Source organism: Sturnira hondurensis, unplaced genomic scaffold, assembly GCF_014824575.4.
Source record: "Sturnira hondurensis isolate 20B ecotype Veracruz unplaced genomic scaffold, ASM1482457v3 Scaffold0020119, whole genome shotgun sequence".
Lineage (NCBI taxonomy): Eukaryota > Metazoa > Chordata > Mammalia > Chiroptera > Phyllostomidae > Sturnira > Sturnira hondurensis.
In genome coordinates, this window is record NW_028092750.1 from 1,848,962 (window position 1) to 1,872,921 (window position 23,960).

At 40.9% G+C, this 23,960-nt stretch overlaps 1 protein-coding gene across 6 annotated transcripts in view; it reads right to left on the minus strand.

Annotated features, from left to right (window-relative positions):
• Window positions 1-23,660, minus strand: part of PPP3CC (protein phosphatase 3 catalytic subunit gamma) — an 80,225-nt gene extending 56,565 nt beyond the window's left edge. For 5 of the 6 annotated variants that reach the window (XM_037028993.1, XM_037028995.1, XM_037028991.1 and 2 more), the window contains exon 1: window positions 23,329-23,660. In XM_037028993.1, coding sequence (XP_036884888.1) covers window positions 23,329-23,377 — 49 coding nt within the window. In that variant the 5' untranslated portion in view covers window positions 23,378-23,660. The remainder of the gene's footprint in view (window positions 1-23,328) is intronic. The other variant, XM_037028992.1, reaches the window with a different exon arrangement.
• Between the last annotated feature and the right edge of the window lie 300 nt (window positions 23,661-23,960).

Genomic DNA, 23,960 nt, shown 5'->3' on the forward strand with positions numbered 1-23,960 from the left:
ATCAAAAACTAGAACATGGCCTCTGTGTACCAGCAACATAAGGCAATGATGAGATGAAAGGGTGGATGGTTCAGAAAGGGAGGACTTGCTGGGAGAGAGCAAAGAGCAGAAATCAAACTGCTAAAAATAGCGTATGGAATATAGAAGACAAACTGGAGAAGTCCTTTTAGAATGCCACGGAGAAGGACACACACAGAAATAACGAGGGATGACATACAGAGAATAGAGAATGGAGCCAAAATAAGAGTTAATGATATTCCGGAAGAAAGAAACTAGAACGAAGGTGACAGGAAAAATACTCAAAATAAATCAAATAACTTTTCTGAGCTAGAAAGGTTTGTTTAAACTAATTAAATTGAATCTCTGTGTTTCAAGAAAAACTAATCGAGACTCCCATTCTTTAAAATATTTTGAATCACAAGGATAAAGAAAAAACTTAATTCACAATGGTCTACAGGTTTTTTCTGAAACATTACCTTTTTAACATCACTGTTATAACATGTATAGAACTCTAAGGAGAAAAGGTTGTGACCCGTAAATTTTGTGCCCAGCCCATAATACACCATGGGTGAAGGTTATAGAAAAATATCCACAGAAGCAAAGGGATTACCTCAACACTTCAGTTAATGTTCTATTTCTTTATTTGGATGCTGGTTATACAATTGTGTTCCCTTTGTGAAAAATTAATCAAGGTGCATATTAAGAATTTGTGCACTTTTGTATATTTAACAGAATAGGAAAGAGAGAGAGAGAGAAAGAAAGAAAGAAAGGAAAGAGAGAGGAAGGAAGGGAGGGAGGAGAAAGTACTCCCTTGTCTGTCTAAATTGATTGACTCTCTAAGGGCTCCTGACAGCTGAATTTTTAAGGTATCTTATATGTTATTATTATTATATTTAATGGATCATGATGATACCAGAGTGAGAAGCCTCAGTCTACCAATGTTTGTTTCAACAGGGAGCTACCACTGCACTGAGCTCCAATGTCAGTCTGCGTCTTCAGCTGAGACAGTCTGGCGTGACAGTTAGCATGAGGCCAGAAAAGGTGAGAGGAGGCACACGGCGCTCTGTTTTACTTTTAAGTTCTTCCAAAACCGCTTCTCAAAGCATGTTCTCCTGAGCTGCCATCCCCACGGGGAGGCCAGAGCCACAGGCGTCTGGTCTCAAGGAACAAGAGGTATTAAGAAGAGCCAATGGAACCAATGACGTCCTTGGTCCACTTAGGGAGCTACTCAATTTGGACAATGGAGTTCTTCCTTTTTTTACTATTCCATTAAATATTGATTATAAACCTTCATATACATGTACAAATACATATACACACATACATACATATGTAAAAAATTTAAAAATAAAAGGCACGTTTATAATCTAAAACATTCATATAGAATCAATGAAGTCATTTTTAAAGGTTAGAATCCAAAAAAACTACTAGGTGACAAATAATATGTCAAATAACTTTTATTTTATATCTACAAGTGTTTCAGTGTTACCTCTACTTAAAAATAGGTCCATACAGCATGTTCTAAACTAAAACTAAGCAATGTGTTAGAAAAGGCATTAAGGAAATATACCTAAGTATTAGTTCCAGGTAACAGGATTGCAAATTATTTTACTCTTCCTATTTTTCCATTTTTTAACTTTCTCCAATGCCCTATATTACTTTTATAATACAAAAAAATACGTTTAAGAAGTCAGTACAATTATTTTATCTACTACATAATCATAATATTTCTTTTAAGCAAACAGTAAAAATTGAAATAAAATGGTAAAAGCATAAACAAGTGTATTTGGATTATAGATGTTCTGTTTTTTCCTCTCTGCTTTGTCCTACATTCTAATTTTTTTCAAATTTTATAAACTTTATTAATTAAAAGAAAAATAACAAATGCCAAGGGCAAAAAAGGCAATTACATTGGCAATAACTTTCCATATGTTAATTAGTTTTATAAATAAATAAGACTTTTCTCAGATCAGCAGAGCTGACTCTTAATAATATTAAAAATTTCAACCTCACATTTAAATTACACCTATAAACAACCAGGAGTTACTAAGACAACACAGGAAATTCTGTGGCTTATGATTCAAAACATTAAAGATACGTATGGTAGACAGGAAGCAGACGCTCCCTGGCCCATACACATACCTCTCAGTTATCCCATCAAACAATAATCTGGGTACTGCAGTGACCGAAGTCTGCGAACATAATTAAGGTCCCCTACCAGTTGACCTTAAAATAGGGAGATTATCCAGGTGGGCCTGACAGGAGACCTTTAAATCTAGATCTAGAGATCAGATTTGTAGGATTTCAGAGATTTGAAATACGAGAGGGATTCAAAGAGCAAGTTCTCCACGACTGGTTTGAAGACAGAAGGTGCCACAAATCAAGGGATGCTGGCAGCCTCTCGGAGCTGGGAGTGGTCCCTGGTTGATGGCCAGCAAAAAAAGCAGGGACTTCAATCACCCCAAAGAACTGCCAACAACCTGAATGAGTTTAAGAATAGATTCTTCCCCCAGAACCTCCACATGAAGAAGTGCCTGGCAGGCACTTCGATTTCTGTCTTTGGAGCCCTGAACAGACAAGTTCATGCCGGAACTGTGCTCTGACTCACAGAACTATGTGCTAAAAAACAAAGTTTATAAAAAAATTTTTAAATGATTCTAGAGAGAGAGAGGAAGGAAGGGGAGGAGAAGAGGGAGGGAGGGACAGAGGGAGACAGAGATTTGTTGCTCCACTTATTTGTGCATTCATTGGTTCAATGGGAGATTCTTGCATGTGCTCTGACCACCAATCGAACTTGCAAATCTTGGCGTACAAGGATGATGCTCTAAGCAATTGAGCTACCCGGCCAGGGGAAAAATGGTATTGTTTTAAGATACTGTTTGTAGTAATTTGTTACACAGCAACAGAAAACTAATACAGATTTTTTATAGTCAAAGTTTTTTCCTAAGGCTTTTCAACAATTATAAATACACTTTTATATGCACAAGAAACTAACATCAGCTACCTTTTAGAAATGAAACAAAAGTTGCAACCTTTGTATTTTTATAACGCAAAAATATATTTAAGTCAGTGTAACTATTTCATGTATTACATAATCACAAAAATATTTCTTTTAAGTGAACAATAAAGATTGAAAGAAAATGACAAAAGCATAAGCAAGAGTATTTGGACTATAGATAGTTTTGTTTTTTTCTATCTGCTTTGTCCTACACTCTAATTTTCCAAATTTTATAAACTTTATTAAAAGAAAAGTAACAGATGCTGTTTTATGACTCATAAAACAGATGAACTAAACCCAACTGAGCTGCGACTTGCATTACAGACTAAAACTCAAATCCCTTCTACCACCAGATCCTTCAGATCCTGTTCAATAATAATACCTCAGGCAAACTAATATAACAATAACTATGCAGATACTAGATCTAATCTAACACTAAAACTCCAAGTTCTAGCAACTCATCTAGTTTATAAACTAACTAATCCTTGCCCAGACTATAAACTTCCCTGCAAAATTTAACAGTCCCTAATCAAACCACGGTATCCAACGAGTGGCCTTTCTGAACTGTCCCCATTTTGAGAAGATCCTTAGTGACTCTGGTTCTCCCCGCTTGTTGTAGCACATTAAATAAATCTAACTTTTTTCTTTATCTACAAACAAACTCTTAATGGGCTTTGGTACATAGTTTTTTAACAATTGGCACTTCCACTAAGATTCAGCTGGCCTCCTTGTTTCGGGGGGAGACCCAGGACTTTGTAAGTGTGCACATACTAGATTTCCGCCTAATCAAGGCCACGCTGCCTGACAGTGAGGTATCTGAGCTTCAGTAGTTTCATCGGGTACTTCCGGGTCCCGGTGAGATTTGGATCCTCTGACTTTAAATCTTACCTGATCATAATGCTCGTGAGTGAAATTTGGCTTCTACCTAATTAACAGCACTCCTATCATCTGCCTGCCTGTTCAGTATCTTGAGCGCCACTCACCTATAAGAGAAAGTCCATAGGCTGAGGACACTCATGAGCCTAATAATGACGGCTCGTCCAGCCAGCCCTAAAGGCTGACAAGTCTGGAAGGTCTTATAAGACCAGTATCTTTAGACAAACTTTGCATTGGGTCACTTTTCTAAAACTTCCTAAGAACTTTCCTTAACCCTTAGAATCCTGAGAAGTGTTTTGCTTCATTCTGTCTGCTTGGACCTGAGGTTCTGACAGGCCCCCAATTGATGACAGCTTATCTTTGGTGTCACTTCCTCTCTTACTGAGACCCAGGACTGCAAAAACAACATCCTTACCAATCACTGCAGGTCACATGGAGTTTTCTCAGCCTGAATATGTCTCCTCTGTGCCTCCTCTGCTTCATTCACATTTTCAGATTATAAATATAACTCAATAAACAGCATAATTTTACAAACAAACTGAACTACAAATGATCACTTGGGGAACTTTGAGCAGGAACAAGATTGTTTATTTGACAGGCACCTTAAAACAAAAAAGGAAACAAATTCTGAACATCGATCATCTGCATTCTTTAATATGAGAAGGGTTCTGTATGCAGCTCAAATTCTAAAACTGCCTCCCTGAAAGAAGTCTCAAACGCCAGGATGCAAAGAGCTGTTTATCAAACTCAGGCTTGTGCACACCTCCCCGATCTTGGTCATCCACTCCAAGGGCCTAGAGATGAAAAACCTGGAAAGGGCTAATTGGCAACACCTTGAAGAGAATTTAGAGATTACGTAATTCTTAACAACGAAAAACTTTTATAATTTATAACTTTCTGGAAGATTCCTCGGGTGGCAGGATTTCTCTAACATGTAGAATTTCCCTCTCATTCAACCTTTGACTTCAACAACGTCCTTCAGTTATACTGACTTTGAAGGATTCACATTCCTTCAAATGTATAGGAAGACAGGGGGGTGTGAATGCATAGCATCAGATGTGTCTTTGCTTATCTAGGAATAAAGAGAATAATTTTGTTCCCAAATAAGAAATATCTGCGTTAACATGTTGTTAGCTAATGCTATAGTGGTAATCATTTTGCAATATGTGTATCAAACCAACATATTATCACCTTAAACTTATGTAACATTATATGTCAATTATATCTCAATAAACCTGAGGTAGAGAAAAGAAATTTCTGCTTGTGCCAAGATATGAAAGAATACAGTGAAAGACAAATTCAGTAGTTCACCATGAGGGTAGAAGGTGTGAGAATAACTACACTTCATTCGTCTGGGTTTGTAATGCTACAAAAAAATTTTTCAAGAAATAAATAAAATAAAATACATAAAATTTTTGACATACTTGATCAAATGTGAGAGGTTTATCATAATAAAGGCCTTTATAGATCCTTTAAATGTAAATTCTTCCACGGATAATAAACAAATAGAGCAAAACCAGAATTTTTTTTCTGTTAAAAGAGCAAAGTTATTCTGTGCTTAGGTAAGACATTTCCTAAATCAGGGGTGTCAAACTCATTTTCACTGGGGGCCACATCAGCCTCACAGTTGCCTTCAAAGGGACAAATGTAATTTTAGGAGTGTATAAATGTAACTACTCCTTCACTAGGGGCAAGGAGCTCAGCGCTGCCACTGGGTAGAAACAAGGCAGAAGGCCGGATTCAGCCCACGGGCCTTGTGTTTGCCACCTGTGTCCTAAATCATCAAAATATTCTGTTAACTCTGTGCTTTTTGACATACTCAAAAATCTCTTTTTAAGTTCCTTACTTTTGGAAAAAAGTTAACATTCCTAATAATCACTGCTATTTATCACTGTGTTTTTAAAGACACTGATACTGCCTGTAACTTTTTTTTCAGATTTTAACATTTAAAAAAATTTTAATATATTTTATTGATTATGCCATTACAGTTGTTCTATTCCCCCCTTCATTCCCCTCCACCCTGCTCACCCCTCCCCCACCATTCCCTCCCTTAGTTTATGTCCACGTGTCTCGAGTTCTTTAGATTCTATATTTCCCCTACTATTCTTGCCCTCCCCCCTGTCTATTTTCTACCTACCGTCTATGCTACTTATTCTCTGTGCCTTCTCCCCCCTTCTCCTCCTCCCACTCCCCTGTTACTAACCCTCCTTGTGATCTCCATTTCTATGGTTCCACTCCTGATCTAGCTGTCCTCTTGGTTTGCTTTTGTTTTAGGTGTGGTTGTTAATAACTGTGTGTTTGCTGTCCTTTCACTGTTCATATTTTTCATCTTCTTTTTCTTATATAAGTCCCTTTAGCATTTCATATAATAAGGGCTTGGTGATGATGAACTCCTTGAACTTGACCTTATCTGAGAAGCACTTTATCTGTCCTTCCATTCTAAATGAAAGCTTTGCTGGATAAAGCAATCTTGGCTGTAGGTCTTTGGATTTCATGACTTGGAATACTTCTTTCCAGCCCCTTCTTGCCTGTAAGGTCTCTTGAGAAATCCGCTGACAGTCTGATGGGTACTCCTTTGTAGGTGACTGTCCCCTTATCTCTTGCTGCTTCTAGGATTCTCTCCTTCATTTTAATCTTGGCTAATGTAATGATGTGCCTTGGTGTGTTCCTTCTTGGGTCCAGCTTCTTTGGGACTCTCTGAGCTTCCTGGATTTCCTGGAAGTCTATTGCCTTTGCCAGCTTGGGGAAGTTCTCCTTTATTATTTGTTCAAATAAGTTTTCCACTTGTGGCTGTTTCTTTCCTCCTTCTGGTACCCCTATAATCCGGATGTTGGAATGTTTAAAGATGTCCTGGAGGTTCTTAAGCCTCTCCTCATTTTTTTGAATTCTCATTTCTTCATTCCTTTCTGGTTGGATGTTTTGTTCTTCCTTCTGGCCCATTCCATTGATTTGAGTCCCAGTTTCCTTTCCATCACTATTGGTTTCCTGTGCATCTCCCTTCATTTCAATTAGTTTAGCCTTCATATGTTCCTCTAATTTGTGACTATAATCAACCAGTTCTGTGAGCATCCTGATAAAGTGTCTTGAACTGTGCATCTGAGAGGCTGGCAATCTCTTGGTCGCTTAGAATTATTGGCTCTGGGACTTTTGAGTTCTTCTTGCGCCATCTTTTGGGCTGTTTGTGCCTGTTAAGTAGCAGGATCGGAGCCCTAGGTGTTCACCAGAGCAGGGCAACTCAGTCGCTGGGTTGTGACGCTGTATGTGGGGGCAGGGTCAAGGAGTAGCAATGGTGTCCCATCTGCCGCCTCTCACTGCTGCCACCGCCACAGGTGCTGCAGCTGCCACCATCACCAGGGCCCGCTCCTTTCATCCCACTGCACACGAGTGTGCCACCGCTTTCAGCCCTCCACCACTGGGTTCGCCCTCTGGGGCCTGCATGGTCCGTCTCACTGTGCGCAAATGTGGGACCGTGGTCAGTCTGCCACACACCCTGACTGGGGCCGGGCCGCTTGCGCACCTAGGTCTGGGGATATTTTCTGCCCGATCCTGCTCCGCTGCTGGCTCCGCCCCTCTTACTGTCCCGGTTGAACGGTTCGTTGTTGTCAGACTTCCGTATAATTTAATTTTCTGTTCTTTGGCTGTGTCTTTGTTCTCCAAACCTTTGTTGTATTCACACTTGGTTGTGGGAGAAAGCACAATGTTTCCACATAGGCCTCCATCTTGGTGGAAGTTGACAAAATTTTTTTAAATTTCATTTCCCACTTATTTGCTGATAGTACATAAAACACAATTGATTTTTTGTACATTCACTTTGTATCCTCTGATCTTGCTAAATTCAATTACTAACGATTATTGTGTAGATTCCTTAGGATTTTCTATGTAAACAATCTTGTAATTTTTAAATAAAGACAGTTTTACTTCTCCCTTTCCAATCTATATGCCTTTTAGTTCTAGTCCTTGCCTTATTTCAATGGCTAGGATTACAATGCTGAACACAAGTAGCAAGAAAAACCATCTTTGCCTTTTTCCTAATCTTAGGGGGAAAGCAGTCAATATTTTACCGTTAAGTATGACATCAACTGTGGGCTTTTCACAGATGATCATCCACTGAGGAAATTCTCCCTCTTCCTGGTTTTCTGAGAGATCTGTTTGCTTAAATCATAAATGGGAAATTGAATTTTTGTGACATGTTTTTTCTGAATTTACTGAAGTAATCATATGCATTTTCTCTTTTATTAGTATGGTGGATTATACTGATTAATTTTCAAATGGTAAACCAACCTTGCATCCTGGCAGGGTTCTAATAACAATACATTTTCTTTCTTTCTTTTAACTTTTATTTAAAGGCAATGTCTTTTTTTTTTAGATTTATTTATTTATTTATCTTTAGAGGGGAAGGGAAGGAGAGAGGGAGAGAAATATCAGTGTATGGTTGCCTCTTGTGAGTCCCCTGCTGGGAACTGGCCTGCAACCCAGGCTTGTGCCCTGACTGGGAATCGAAGAGCGATCCTTCGATTCACAGGCCCGCGATCAGTCCACTGAGCTACACCAGCCAGGGCTAACAATACATTTTCTTAATACATATATCAAAGTAATACACATGTGTTAGAATGAAAATAATCTCTGAGAGGTCAGTAACATTTAAGTCTAAATGAAAACTATATCTGTAGAATACATGACAAATAACATTCATATGTAAGATATACTCTCATGGAAACAAAGGATTCTCCACAATTTTAAATAAAACTAGCTGTAACTGTCTCTTATACACACACACACACACACACACACATGAAACATGTAACAAAGTGAGTGACAGTGAAGTGATTATTAGGTCATCTAAAATTCAACTCTAATTCTCACAGAGACATGCAAAAATCATCCAAAAACTTCAGGACTTAAAATACCATTTATAACAAATACTTCACAGCTGGACTACATATGGGAAAATAATAAGAAACTTGTAGCTCTATCTTTAAAGAGAATAGAAATTTTTAAAAAACAATAAATCACTAAATTTACCTTTCTTGTGTCAACTTCAATAGATCAAACATACAATGTTATACGCTAAGACTACTGTTCTTCATAACAATGAAGCCTTTTACTCTTTTAATATTTAAAACTATTATTTTGTAATTTTGGTGCCAAGAGTAGAGTGCTGCTATAACAAATGGTGAACAAAAGTAGCAAGAAAGGCCATTGTACTTATTGTTGCTGACCTCCTTAATTCAATTTAAAAGTAGCAAACTGAAGAAATTCACTGACCACATTTAGAACTACCTTTCTTACAGGTGGCTCAGCTGGTTGAAGTATCCTCCTGTATACCAGCAGATTGCAAGTTCGATTCCCAGTCGGGGCACATCCATACGTTGCCAGTTCCATCCCAGGTCATGGCACATGTCAGAGGTGACTGACTGATGTTTCCCTCTCTCTCTCTCAAACCAATAAACACATCCTTGGCTGAGGAATAAAAAGAAAGACCTACCTTTCTCTTTTCCTTATAATGAGATCTAGGAAAGGCTGTGTGCATAATCATCAACTTCTCCTGTTTTTGAAACTCAGACATTTCAGCTTCATCTCCAACACCACCAACTGGGGAGCTTTATAATTCAAATCTAATTATCCGGTATTATCCCTTTAAAGGCGGACAGACTGTATGTTACTAACTGAAAACCAAAATACTGACTAACAGAACAGATCTAAGTTTCTATAGCTAGTCTTCCTAGAATCCTGGATAACAGTGATGTTTTTTAAAACCTGAAGTTCTGCCCTGGCTGCTGTGGCTCAGTGGACTGAGTGTAGGCCTGTGAACCCAAGGGTCACCGGTTCGATTCCCAGTCAGGGCACATGCCTGGGTTGTGGGCCAGGTCCCCATGGGGGGTGCATGAGAGGCAACCATACATTGATGTTTCTCTCCCTCTTTCTATTTCCCTTCCCCTCTCTCTAAAAGTAAATAAAATCTTTTTAAAAAAAAACCACAAAACCTGAAGTTCTGAAGTCTATAGGAAACAAAAACCTGTTATGGTTCTTTCAAGTAAAATTCAAATATACTCGGTAAATAATTACGTTCTAAGTTAAATAATTTAATATTTATATGGTACCTACTACATGCTTACACTGTATAGGTAACATGTAGATATACAATTTTAACACATGGATTCTACCTTGAAAAACTAAGTTCTATTTAAGTAGACAAAATAATTCATGCAAAACAAACATGTACACATTAAAACAGCTAAGAAATACACTGAATGGTTCACACGGTCAGCATGAAAGGCCGTAAAGGAGATGCCATTAATGGCTTCAGAAATCAAGAAAGGGCATCAAAAAGCTCAGACTCAACCTGGTTCTCCTCGAAGTTTCAAAGCCACTTCCATATTTCTAGGTATTTGTTACAACAGCCCTCCACTCTTGGCACCAAAATAAAGTAAATAGAAAGTAAACTAAAAGGGGGAAAAGAGGAAATTCCAGACACATGTAGTATACTGTATGGATAGATATTTTTAATGAGATAATTCAAAAATAATTTTACATAAAACGTAACAAGAAATACAAATACTACAATCACACCTGTACCTACCATGTAGATTTAAAATACTAAATTTGCCATAAAAATTTTTAAAGATTTTATTTATCTTTAGAGAGAGAGGAAGGAGAGAAACATCAACCAGGTGCCTCGCGCACGTGCTCTGAGCAGGACCAAACCCGCAACCCAGGCATGTGCCCTGACCGACGATCGGCAATCTGACCAGCAGCCTTTCACTTTGTGGGACGACATCCAACCAACTGAGCCACACGGGTCAGGGCTGTTTCAAAAAAATATTTAAGAAGTAAAATGTTACCGATATAGCTGAAGACAGACTCCATCCTATTCTATCCTCCCCAGAAGTAATTAGTACCTTTAAGTAATCATGTATCCTTCCCACATATATACTATATATATATATAATTTTATTACAAATACATCTTTATATGATATAGTATATTTTTATATAAATGGTATCACACTGTGTATCCTTTTGCAACTTGCATTTTTTTAAAAATTCTCACCCAAGGACCGGCTGATTGATTTTTAGAGAGAGGGGCAGGGAGGGAGATAGAGAGAGTTAGGAAAATGTTGATTAGTTGCCTCTCCTTAGATGGCCAGCCCGGGACCCAGACCTGCAACCTAGGCGTGTTCCCTGACTCGGAATCAAACCCATGACCTTTTGGTTTGCAGAATGATGCCACAACCAACTGAGCCACACCAGCCAGGGCTGCAATCTGCATTTTTACACTCAACATTGCTTTCCATTTTTACCTAGAATGAGGCCAAGGTACTCATTTTTCCTTCATGTTTTTAAAGCTCCGCAAGTGATTGCGGTTGGTGACCAGAGCTGAGAATCATCATCTATGCCTTTATATAGTCATCCAATAAAGCTTTCAATGCCCCCAAATTGCTAACACATTTTAACCAAGCTCTTCACTATCAGTCAGTTGCTGTTAGATTACCTGCATTAAAATAAAAATTATGAATGCTTGCAACTCAGAAGCAAAAACCCTAATCAAACCAGGTTTGCACATGATTCAAAACAATGACCAAACTATACAATGTGTGGGGGGAGCTGAGGGGTGTGGCTACAGAGGGGCAGTAACAGGACTGGTGGTGGCAGCTGGTTCTCTTGATTGCGGTGGCGCCACATAAGACTACACATGTGAAGTTGCAGAGCTACACACACACACACACACACTCACTCACACTCGACTGTGTGTAGCTGGTGAAACTTGAATAAGTTGTATGGATTGTGCCAATGTCAATTTGTTGGTTTTGGAATGCATGGCGATGGAGTGGGTACTGACATCGTGGAAGACAGAGACCTAGGGGAGGGGGTATAGGATCTGCCTGAACATTTCTTTGCAATATCCTGTGAACCTATGATTATCAAAATTAAAGTTAAGTTTTTTAAACTAAGTCTCTAAAGCACACTGAAGAAGTTCTGCGGCCTTTTCACATCAAATTCGATTCAGTATACTGCTACAAAATACATCTGCTACATAAATGATACCTATGTATTTTCAGGAAAACATACCTAGCATCTGATGCTGATCAGCATTAAAAGGAAGGCCATGCTGGTGATGACCACATTAATCGTGCAATAAGTACTAAAATAAACCTTAAAATTATCGGCCTATGAGCCATATTAGATCATCGTACGGTCTTACCCTCATGGGACACTAGAGTTTACTTAAACAGCTGTCCCTGCTCACTGCAAATACCTCTGCTTTTATTCCTATTTTAAACCAGCAAGCCTGCCCTACTTTTGCAGATTTATCTCCTAATCCACTCACCTGCTTTCCCAATCATAAACCGGTTAAACACCGCTGAAGAGGTTATGCTATATATTATTACTGAAAGTCATGTGCACCTTCCATACCCTTTCACGACCTACCAGAACAAGTAACTTTAGCTCAAGGATCTGACACAGCTCGTCCAGATGGTGCCTTCTGTGCTCTGACAGTCACAGAATCCACATCTCAGCGTATTAGAAACTGGCCCTCCTACAACCGATTGAGTGATAATCTGACAGTCAATAACTTTATAGTGACATCGGGTTTTCAATAAAACAGTGCAAAAATAATTAACTTGCATTTATAGACAAACGCACCTTTATTATTCTGGCCATTCATTGAAACCATCCTCTCTTATTTTGAAACCTTCACAAAACTTAAGGTAACAAGTTCCTATTAGAATAAAATGTTCCCAGGCATACACACACACACACAAAGAAAAAAAACCCCACAAATTAAGTCTTAACCTTTTTAGGCCACTAATCTATAGTCAAAGCTTAAACTTGAAAGGATTATCAACTTACAGAGTGAGGAAGCAAACATCTCACACCGATATAGTCCACAGTTTAGTCATCTGCTCTTCCGAGTGGTATGAGTCACAGGAGCTCCACAGTTCTCAATTTCTGTTACATTTTTATATGCCATACTGAGTACTTTTCAAGACAGTATTTAAGCTCCTAAGTATAACCAGAAACATGTTGCCTGTAGTAGACACTCAATATTTTTTATGAATACATGATTTCCAAAATCCTATCTATACTACAGAAAAGGAAATTGTCACCATTTTTCTTATTAAGCATCTTAGGTTTAAAACCTTTCAAAAGCTAAGAAGACTAAAGTTGGAAAATATAAAAGGCAATCCATTCTTAAACCTTCATTTCACACACGCCACTTACAGTCAAACAGATCTGCGGTCAAATCTCACTAAGAGTGAAGATTAATAAAAAATAGCTAACATTTATTACGCATCCTGTATGGGCACTATGCTAAGCACAGTACATGTAATATGAAATGCAATCTTTAAACATTTTTTTTCAATTTTAGCAAATTTATTTATTTTTTAAGATTTTATTTCTTTTTTTAAATTAAATTTAATTTAATTTTTTAAGATTTTATTTATTTATCTTTAGGGGGGAAGGGAAGGAGAGAGGGAGAGAAGTATCAATGTATGGTTGCCTCTCATGCGTCCCCTGCTCTGGGAACTGGCCTGCAACGCAGGCATGTGCCCTGACTGGGAATCGAACTGCGATCCCTTAGTTCACAGGCCGCACTCAATCCACTGAGCTACACCAGCCAGGGCTAAGATTTTATTTATTTCTTTTTAGAAAGATGGGCAGGGAAAGAGAAAGAGTGGGAGAGAAACATCAATATGTGGTTGCCTCTCGCACACCCCTCAGTGGGGACCTGGCCTGCAACCCAGACATGTGCCCTGACTGGGAATGGAACTGGAGATCCTCTGGTTCACAGGCCCACGTTCAACTCACTGAGCTACACCAGCCAGGGTGCAATCTTTAAATTTTGAGGTAGGTACTGTTATCTCCCATTTAAACATGGAGCAAGGAAAATAAATAACTAAAGTCACAGCTAGTAATTAGTAGAGCTTGTGCTCTTTCCTACACTGCCTTCCATAAAATAAACTTCTTACGCTTTCACTTAAATATTTACTAAGCACCTATATGCTAGGCACTGAATTGAACATTAAGAACACACAGCTCTGCCCTGGTTAGATGGCTCAGTTGGTTGGAGCATAATCCTACACACCAAGGGGGTGTAGGTTCGATTTCCAAGTCCGGGGACTTATGGGAGACAACCAATCGACATTTCTCACATCGATGTTTCCCTATTTACATACACACACACACACACACACACACACACACTCTTCATCTCTCTAAAATCTATAAAAATATATCCTCAGATTATTTAAAAAAGGAAGAACACACAGTTCTTGTCCTTGAAGAGAACAGTTTAGTGTGACCAGACATAAAAATATTTAACACTTAAATGTCCTCTGCCTGCCATGCTGCTTTGTGGAGTTTATTTAATCCCTACAACTGTAAGTTAGGTTGTATTATCCCTCTTCCTCAGTAAGGAAACTGAGGTTTAAAAAAAGGTTAAGTGATTTGTCCAAGGTCATGCAGCTACTAAAAAGGCAGAATGAGAATCAAAGTTAGATATATGTCTAACTTTGAAGACCATGTTCTAAAGCCATTATTCCATATAGCCTCCTAGTCAAAGAGAAAACGCTTCTCAGACTAAATCTTGAAAGATAAAGATACAGCCATGGCTGGTGTGGCTCAGTGGTTGAGCGCCGGCCTTCAACTGAAAGGGTCACAGGTTCGATTCCCAGTCTAGGGGACATGCCTGGATTGCGGGCCAGGTCCCCAGTAGGGAGCAAGCGAGAGGCAACCACACATTGATGTTTCTCTCCCTCTCTTTCTCTCTCCCTTCCCCTTCATAAAATCTTAAAAAGAAAGATAAAGACATAGGAGCTAGTCCAGTTGGGAAACAAGATTCTACACAGAAGTAATGTGTACAGCTATTCACATACATAAAACAAAGCACTGCAGGGAAATACACGTAACAGTAAAGCAGGTTTGGGAATGGGGGTGTGAAAATGAGGGAGAGAAAGTGGTACAGCAGCTCCCCTTCAGCTACACTTTCACTTCATAGGTTTCAGTTACCTGTGGTCAACCATGGTCCGGAAATATTAAATGAAAAATTCTGGACAAGAACAATTCCTAAGCTTTAAATCGTGTGCCACTCTGAGTAGCATGATGAAAGCTCGAGTTGTCCCGTGCAGTCCCGTGGGGATGTGCATCGGCCTTTCCCCGGCACCGCCACAGAGGAGACGCTCACATCCATGAGTCACCTAGCAGCCACCTGGGTCATGAGATCCACTGTGGCCGACTAACCCTTATTTACTTAGTAATGACCCCAAAGTGCCCGAGTGCTGATGCTGACAATTCAGAAAAGGCCAAAGACAAGCCATCGGTCTTCCTGTAAGTGAAAAGGTGAAATTCTCCGCCTAATAGAAAATCGTATGCTGAGGTTGCTAAGATCTACAGTAAGAACGAATCTTCCACCCATGAAAAGAAGTCCCTGCTAGTTTTGCTGTAGCACCTCCAACTTCAAAATCACGGGTGCGATACATGGTAAGGGCTTAGCTGAGATGGAAAAGGAATGAAATGTGCAGTGGAAGAACTGAACAGAAGATGTGCTCCACATGACAGCACTGTGCTGCACAAAAAGGCATGCCGGCCAGACAGATTTCAGCAAGGGATGCCCTGAAACAAGTGACACCAAGTCACTCACTGCAAGTAAGCGACAGTTACACAGATTCAGTAATGGGTTTGGACTGGAAAATGTAATGATCACTGGCAAGGGACAGAGAGACCACATTCACTTTTATTACAGTATGTTACTATAATTGTTGTTTTATTATTTTTAAAGATTTTTTTAATTTTTAGAGGGAGAGGAAGGGAGAAAGTCAGACAGAGAGAGAGGTTGCGTCTCACACATGCCCCAACTGGAGATGGCCCACAACCCGGGCATGTGCCCTCACCAGAATCGCACTGGCAAGCTTTCACTCTGCAGAAGAACGAGCCATGCTGTCCAGGGCTCTATTTTATTATTAATTATTGTTAATCTCGTAACCGTGCCTAATTTATAAATTAGAACTTTATCATAGGTATGTACATATAGGAAAAAACATAGTATATATAGAGCTTGGTACCACCCATGGTTTCAAGCATCTCCTGGAGAGCTTGGAACACACCCCCGTGGACAGGGGGGAATACTGTACAAGCTTAGAGGTTTGGCACAGGACACTACCCATCAACAAAGTTAGAGTCCACCCTATAGGCAGGAGGTGTTCATAAAGCATTTCAAGCATAAGAATGATCCTTTCCATCGCCCCAGATCACCACAGCAGTGTGGAGACTAGACACACCCAGCACGACGCTACTGCAACAGTGTAAGTGAGAAGTGAGACAAGGAGATGAAGCAGAAGGTTACGTGGAAAACAAAAGTCCACAGAACAGAGTCTGGGAACTGGATGTGAAGGGAAAGGGAAAGGAATGAGTCTGGCCTGCCTCCCAGGCTTGTCATCTGAGCCAGGGACCAAACAGGTAAGTGCTGTGATGGACAGGGATGGGAAACACACGTAGAAAACCCTTCCGACCTCTTCTTCTTACCAGTGCTTTTTAGTATTTATTTTACCCCACTACCACCCTTTTTACTTCGATCTCTCCAACAAGAAAAGGGTCTCACTTTCCACAGTATCTATTTGCGTAATATTTGAAATTTCTATAACTTTGGATTATGTTCACAAGCTGATTAAGCTTTAGTTGTTTGTTTGTTTGGTGTATTGTTTTGACACACAGCCATCCAAACAATCTTGCTGCCCCTTTAATGGAACCACAGCCAACTGCTCGAGCAGTTTTCAGCTATCCTCGTTCCTCCTTTTCTTCATTTCACCTCTTTCCATTCCTGACACTTCTGCTTGCCCCATCCTCTCTACTCCTCAGGCAGGTGTGCTTTGCCTCCCCATCCTTACTGCTGCCTGTTTTTCCAAGCCCCACTAGGGAGTTCAAACCACCTCTTTTTCTGCCAGACAAGGTGCTTCCACTTTATGTCAGCTACAATGTGTTTTAATACTTCAAAACTCAGTCTTCTTTTCGGCTTTCCCTCACTACAGCAGCACTGAACCCTCAGATACGAGGGTGGCCTTTCCCAAGCCTAGCTGTTTTGAGGCATTTCTTAATTGTACTTACCCCCAACTTTATAGTTTGAAAAACTGAAATCCTACAGAAAAGTGAAAGAACAGTAAAATGAACACCAATTTTCTCTTTATATATTCACCATGGTGAATTCTGCCACTTCTACTTTCTCTCTTGACAAACACATAATCTTTTTTCTGAACCATTTGAGAGCAGATTGCAGACATGACATTTCAACCTAAATACTTAATCAGATATTGCCTAAGAAAAAGGACATTCCCCTTTATAGCCACAATACCTCATCACCACACCCAAGACTTTTCACACTGATATATCTAATATATATTCCACACTCAAATTTTCCGAGGGGTCCCCAAATGTCCTCGATCGCCTTTTGTTTTCTGAATTAAGGTGTGGCACTACACTTGTCATTTCTCTTTCATCTTCTTTCATCTAGAACAGTCTCCCACCTTTTTTGTCATCACTTTGACATTTCTGAAGAGTCCAGGCCAGCTGTCTTGTGGAGAGTCCCACAAACTGGATTTGTCTGAAATTGGGTTTGCTTGACTGTTTACTGTAACTACATTCAGGTTAAGCACTTTTAGCAAGGATCACATAGGTAATTCTCAAATGAAGTCTTAGATGATCTCCCAGTGTTCAGCCCAGTGGATTGACGTCCAGACTCCACACAAAGTCATCATGAATTGCCAGCATTCAACAAGGTGACAATGATCGTCAGAGACACACTGCCATGGCCAGCTGACACAGCACACCTTTCTGTCCCCCACTCGAGAGATCCCAGTTACCACATCAGACCTTCTCCTAATAATATAGACTCAAGAAACTAAAAGTTTTTATGACAAAAAAATCCAGTTTGCCAAAAAATAAATTTGAATATAGGGAACTAAAAGTTATTCTGCATCTTTCTGAATAATTAGGTAGATTATAAAGATAACTAAGTCAGATATCACTTTCATTGGGTTGAGATTTTTAGACCTCACTTTTACAATTTAAATTGCAGCTAAAATTTAACATAAAAAATTTAAAGGAGTGTTATATTCTATTAACAACTTCACCAAAGGATAATAATTATTAAAAATACACCCCATTAGCCCTGGCTGGTGTAGCTCAGTGGATTGATCACAGGCTGAGAACCAAAGGGTCACCAGTTCGATTTCCAGTCAGGGCACATGCCTGGGTTGCAGGCCAGATCCCCAGTAGGGACCATGTGAAAGGCAACCACATGCTGATGTTTCTCTCTCCCACTTTCTCCCTCTCTTCCCCTGTCTCTAAAAATAAATAAATAAAATCTTTTTAAAAAGGTACCCCATTATTCCCACTAGTCCTTTAGCTATTAAGTAGCAGCAAAGCCCCAAAACAACCACAAATAACAGAATTAGTGAAGTCTGTCTCTCACAGACACGTCTAAAAATTAGCTTCACCCCAAAATGTCACTTTAATGGAAAGATATTGTATTTCTATTACCAAATAAAACTTAGGAAAAGGGTCTTAATTAATTCTTTATGTTCACTTTAGGGAAATGAGTCCTTAGAATTTTTCTCTCAAATGATCTAATTTTTTTACTTTATAATGAAATGGGATAAATATGTTACTTTATGGAAGAAAGCTTTATTACCAAACGTCTGATACAAATAAAGCTTCACTCAGAACCATTAGCACACAAGCAGGAAAGTGCACCTTATTCCTGCACAAAAAATAACTGTTTAAGTTAAGACATCCTTTCTAAGGTTTAAAACTTCCACTTAGAGGTATAAATCTCAAATAGCACTGATTTCTCATGTTCAAACAGCTTGGCAGCTTGTTAATTACAACAGTAAACTGAGTACAACTTAAACAAATCCTGTTGACAAATTCAACAGACATGCCCTGCACGACCTGTTTACACTGAGCATTTATACCTGAAAACGTCTTTTCTGGGTTGGTATTGTATCAAATGAATGAAAATATAAAGAGCCAACATATGAATATAAATACTTTCAGACCATTTTCACACTACTGAAACTATTACGAAAGAATTTAGGTAAAATTACAATAGTTATGTTTAAAAATCTGAAACTATTTGCATAATAGCTCTAATAAATGTGATCCATTTTCCTTTGAATTTAAAATACACCAGCACATGGAAACATGTATTAATAAAGTGTTAAGAGTGTTGTTTCTGGAGGGAACAAATATGAAACCTTTGTTTTCTTCCCTTTCTTCCTTTCCAATCGTATAATTCGCAGGGTTAAGCTTATATTTAAAAGAAAAAATGTTTAAACCTTGGTAAATACATTCTCATAACATGGAAGAGAGGGAGAGGGGAATAAGAGCTGGGGAAATAAAGGAGGTATAGATACCAGAGGCTAAAATGAGGTTCAGGGAACACTTGCGGTAACAGCAACTTCTGTCCACATTAACCCTCCTGCGATCTTCTAAGAAAGCCTCCGCCCCACTATTCCCAGTGCCAGGCTGCAGCCTGGCGCCGGGAGCCCCCAAGGTGCGCTGCGTACGACAGCACATCCTGTGAATACACACTCTCTCTAAACTCCGAGAGAACGAGTGCACTGTATCAGCATCTAACTGAAAAGAAGTCCGACTTTTCTGTCAAACCCTATTTGAACACCAAATAACAAACCCAGACAATGGGTTCTCCACACCTGTCACGTAGTAATTCCTAGTGACCCTTCTTTGTTGCTTCTGAAAAGATTCAGCCCAAAGGAATAAACTTTTTATTTTAAAAAACTGTCAAAGGAAACAAATTCCTTCACAAGGAAAAGAAACTTGGAAACCAGAAAATAAAAAAGATCAAGCTGAAAGATTTTCACAGTTAATTATTGGAGTTTCTAGTTTTCTAACCCAGATGCCAGTAGTGACGCCTCAGTGCATATGGACTGTTCCAGAGGCTCACAGAAACGCTACTTTTAAAACAAGAAATAAACAAGCACCTACCTATTGGCATACACTGCAGATGGTTTTCTATAAACATGTTGTGAATGAGTGAAATCGTAAGAATTGTTATATCTTTAAACATAAAATATGCATCTTCAACTGCTAGGGAAGAAATCAGGTGCCAGGGAAGTGCCAGACAGAACTGTATGGACCGACTCACAGCGTGAGCTGTGGGATTCCACCAGATATCCGTTATAGGGAAGAGAAGGTATCTCCCGGATTGGAAACAGTTTTCTAAATTACATTATAATTTCACATATGTTCTACTTGTAGTATTTTTCAAATGTTAGTAATTTCTCTACTAGCCACTTGTATAGTAAGTGATCTATCTTCAAACTATCATGTTTCATAATACTACCTTGTCTAAAGCTTTTTACATCTGTTGTTATTTACATGGCTGAGGTGCCTGATAAAAGTATTATGAACCCTATTTTGCAGATGAGATTATTGAAGCAAAAGAACGTTTAAGTAAAAAGACAAGGTTTTTTATTTTTATTTTTATTTTTTAAGAGTTTTTGAAATTTTAAAAAAGATTTTATTTATTTATCTTTAGAGAGGAAGGGAAGGAGAGGAGAGAAATATCAATGTATGGTTGCCTCTCGTGTGTCCCCTGCCAGGAACCGGGAACTGGCCTGCAACCCAGGCATGTGCCCTGACTGGGAATCAAACTGTGATCTTTTGGTTCGCAGGTATGCACTCAAACCACTGAGCTACAGCAGCCAAGGCAAGGCAAGTTTGGTTTTTGTTTGTTTGTTTTTTTTTAAAGGTAGCCACAAGTAAGCTCCAGAGCAGCAGTGAAACTGAGGTTTTTCCGACCACCAGTCCTTCATTTTAGGAAAGTCGCTGTTTAAAGCACACAATACAAATCACTCCCACCCATTCACTCTTTTCTAAGAGTTGCTCAAACAAAACAATTAGGTAGATCTTGAAGTTAACAGGAAATGACAGAACCCAACAACTGGCCTGTGGTGTCACTCAGACAAAGACCTCCAGCTGTGAAAAAGTGCAGACTACTCTGGGCAGACAAGGTAACATCAGGCCAGGGTTCAGTGCCCTGTGTAATACAATGGCTTCTTACTTTCTTAGAGCAAACTTCAAGTATTTCAAACTCTGGAAAATCCATAAAAAAGGCAACATAAATCACCAAGAAGCCAAAATTGCTGTGGTCAAGTTCTTATGCTAAAGCTTTTATATACAAGTTAAACCCACACATTCCAAGGGCCGGAAATCATTTATGTTTCACTTATTTAAAAGTAATCTTTTAGCCCTGGCTGGTGCAGCTGGGTGGACTGACCGACAGACTCCAAATGGAAAGGTCCCTGGTTTGACTACCAGACGGCGCAAAAGCCTGGTAATCAAACCAGGGTACCAACCAGGTTCCTAGTTGGGGGCGTGCAAGAGGCAACAGATGTTGTTTGTCTCGCACACTGGTGTTTCTCTCCCTTTCTTCCTCTCCTCCCCTCTCTCTAAAAGTAAAGAAAATCTTTAAGCACAGGCAGAGTGAAGGCAGGAATCACATTTCTAAAAATAAAAATAAATAAAATAATCTTATAAAGTATACAACATGTAGTAATTCATCTTCACCAAAAAAACAAATTTGAATCATACAGACTATGAGGTGTTCACTTAACTGCGGGCACGCCGAGCAACAAGCCAGCAACTGCACTTTAACAGCATTTCCTTTCACTTTGCCTCTATACTTATGGGTCTGAAAGTTCACTTTAAAATCTCCTTCATGCCTTGTGACATGTCATGGTGGAAATTACGTGCTACTATGGCCATCAGAATTGGAGATTCACGAAGGTTTGAGGTCTGCCACTAAGTTTCACTCACATCCCATTTATTCTGACTTGATACACAGTTCTGATTTACCTAGTTTCCTGCTCACTTCAGTTTAGAGGTGGCAGATTAGAAGAGCATGTTTTGACAGAAAACAGAACTGGAGGAGATAAACTAAAAACAGACAACTGCACTGAACTGATGTGGGCCTGAGGAGTCTCTTTAGTTCGGGAGGAAACTGCCAGGCCCCTTGAGAGCAGGATGCGGGCCACAGCACCGTAACAGCTCCGGGGGAGATGAATGTTCCGAATGATGACCTTGATTTATCAAAAAAGGTTATGCATAGTATATGACGTAAAGAAAGTTATATACTCTTTATGAGTTATATATTATAAGAAACTGACATCAAAATGGCCAAAGTAATTTAGCAGCTAAAGGGCTGTCAGTTATAGGAACAATTCACTTAAATCCGTAATGATGCCAGACAAATGCTGATAGGTAATCTCAAAAATCCCATTATGTTTACTAAATATTATAGTGTAGAAAATCAACATTTAGGATCAATAATTAAAATGCTGACTTTTGGGGGGGGAATTTAAGTTACACGCTAACATTACATAGTGTAGACAAGCAATATTTATGACACTTAATGCGTTTAGAGGAAAAAATACCTAGTTCAACGCTAAAATTCCCCCCCTTTATTGACCATTCCATAGGCTTTTCCACTTTAAAATTGTTGTATTGTCTCTAATCTTACTTTACTTTCTCTTCCTACTTATCAAAATGAAAAGATGAAAGCATTTTAACATCCAGCTAATCCCTTCATCCAGCAGCCACTAACCCAGCTGGTCCAGGGGGCGACCAGCTTACGAATGGATCATTCCAACTCAGAGGAGCTGCGCTCAAGTCTCGGGGCTGCCCAAAAGCTGCACATCAGTTAGTGGTATGTTGAACCGGCGTTCTTAGTTTCAGGGCAGAAACATACCAGGTACAACCCTGCCAGTATCAGCAAGGCGCGCTGCCGTTTACGTCGCACATCTGAATCGGAGAACATCCTTCTCCGAGTCTCTTTGGTCAAAAGCGAAATTAAACACCCACATCGCGCCGGGAGATCTGTCAGTCCCTTTCAAACACCATGCAGTGGGTTTATTTGTATTCATTTCACCATCTCATTTCTTTTAATAACAGCAGTGACTTGTGACGATCTGGAGAAAGTGGGCCACGAGGTACGATGTGTGCGTCCTGGGACGCGGGAGGGGCTGGCCGGTTCCTAAGAAGGGGAGCGGCAGAAGGCTCCGACTCGGAGGACTCCCTTCCCACACCCCCTAGCCGGCTTCCCTGGGCAAGAGGCTAAAAAGGAGGCATGGTTTCTTTGTAAAAAGATGGGATCAGGCCTTTGGGGATGATGGAGGAGAAATCCCCACCCCACCTCTCAGTCCAGCTGGCAGCGCGTCTAGGTGCCGCAGAAAACGCCCGAGGCCCCGGTGGGGCAGCGCTGTGGGGATCCCGCCCTCCCGCTCCCGCTCCCACGCCCCGGCCCGGTCCTCCTCCCCGACGGGCGCAGCCCCGGTCCCCCGCCGCCCTGCCGCGCCCCCTCCCTCCTGGCCGGAACCGCCGCCCGGCCGAAGGCCCTTTCCCCGCGGGGTGATGAGAGAGGCCCAGCCCGCTCGGCACCTTTGACGACGCGCTCGGTGGTGGAGAGGTGGAGGTTCCTCCCGGACATGGTCCTCTCGGCCTCCTCCCGGCTCCCGGAGACCGTCAGCGTGCGCCTCCGCCTGCGTCCCCGGCGGTCTCCGCTCCACCGCCCGGTGAGCCCGCCGCGCCCTGGCCCAGGCTCGGCGACCCGTCCTCGAACCCCGCGCACCGCACGCCGGCCCACCGGCCGCTCCTTCCTGAGGTGTGGAGTCGCGAGCACAGGCGAGAAGGAGGCTTGAGAAGGAGGCTTAGGAAGGCGGCCCAGGCGGCCGCGGCTGCTCGCGGCCCGGCCCGCGTGCGCGCGCGCGCGCTCCCGCACCGCGCTCTCCCAACTTCCCGGCGGCCCGCGCGCCGCCGCCGCTCCGAGGCCCAGTGCGCAGCCCCGGGGTCGCTAGGATCTGCGCTGCTGGGGACCCCAGCCCCCAGGCTGTCGCAACCCCACGCTGTACCTCTGCCCTACACCCGAGCTGCCGCGCCCTGCGCACGCGCGCTCCCTTCCTCCCCTGCTCCAACAGCGCGTTTTCTCTCCCCTCTGCCTGCACTCCCTGCGGCCGAGTCTTTGGCTGCGGGCGGCTGCCCCGGCCTGTGGCACCTAACCCCAGCCCCTAGGT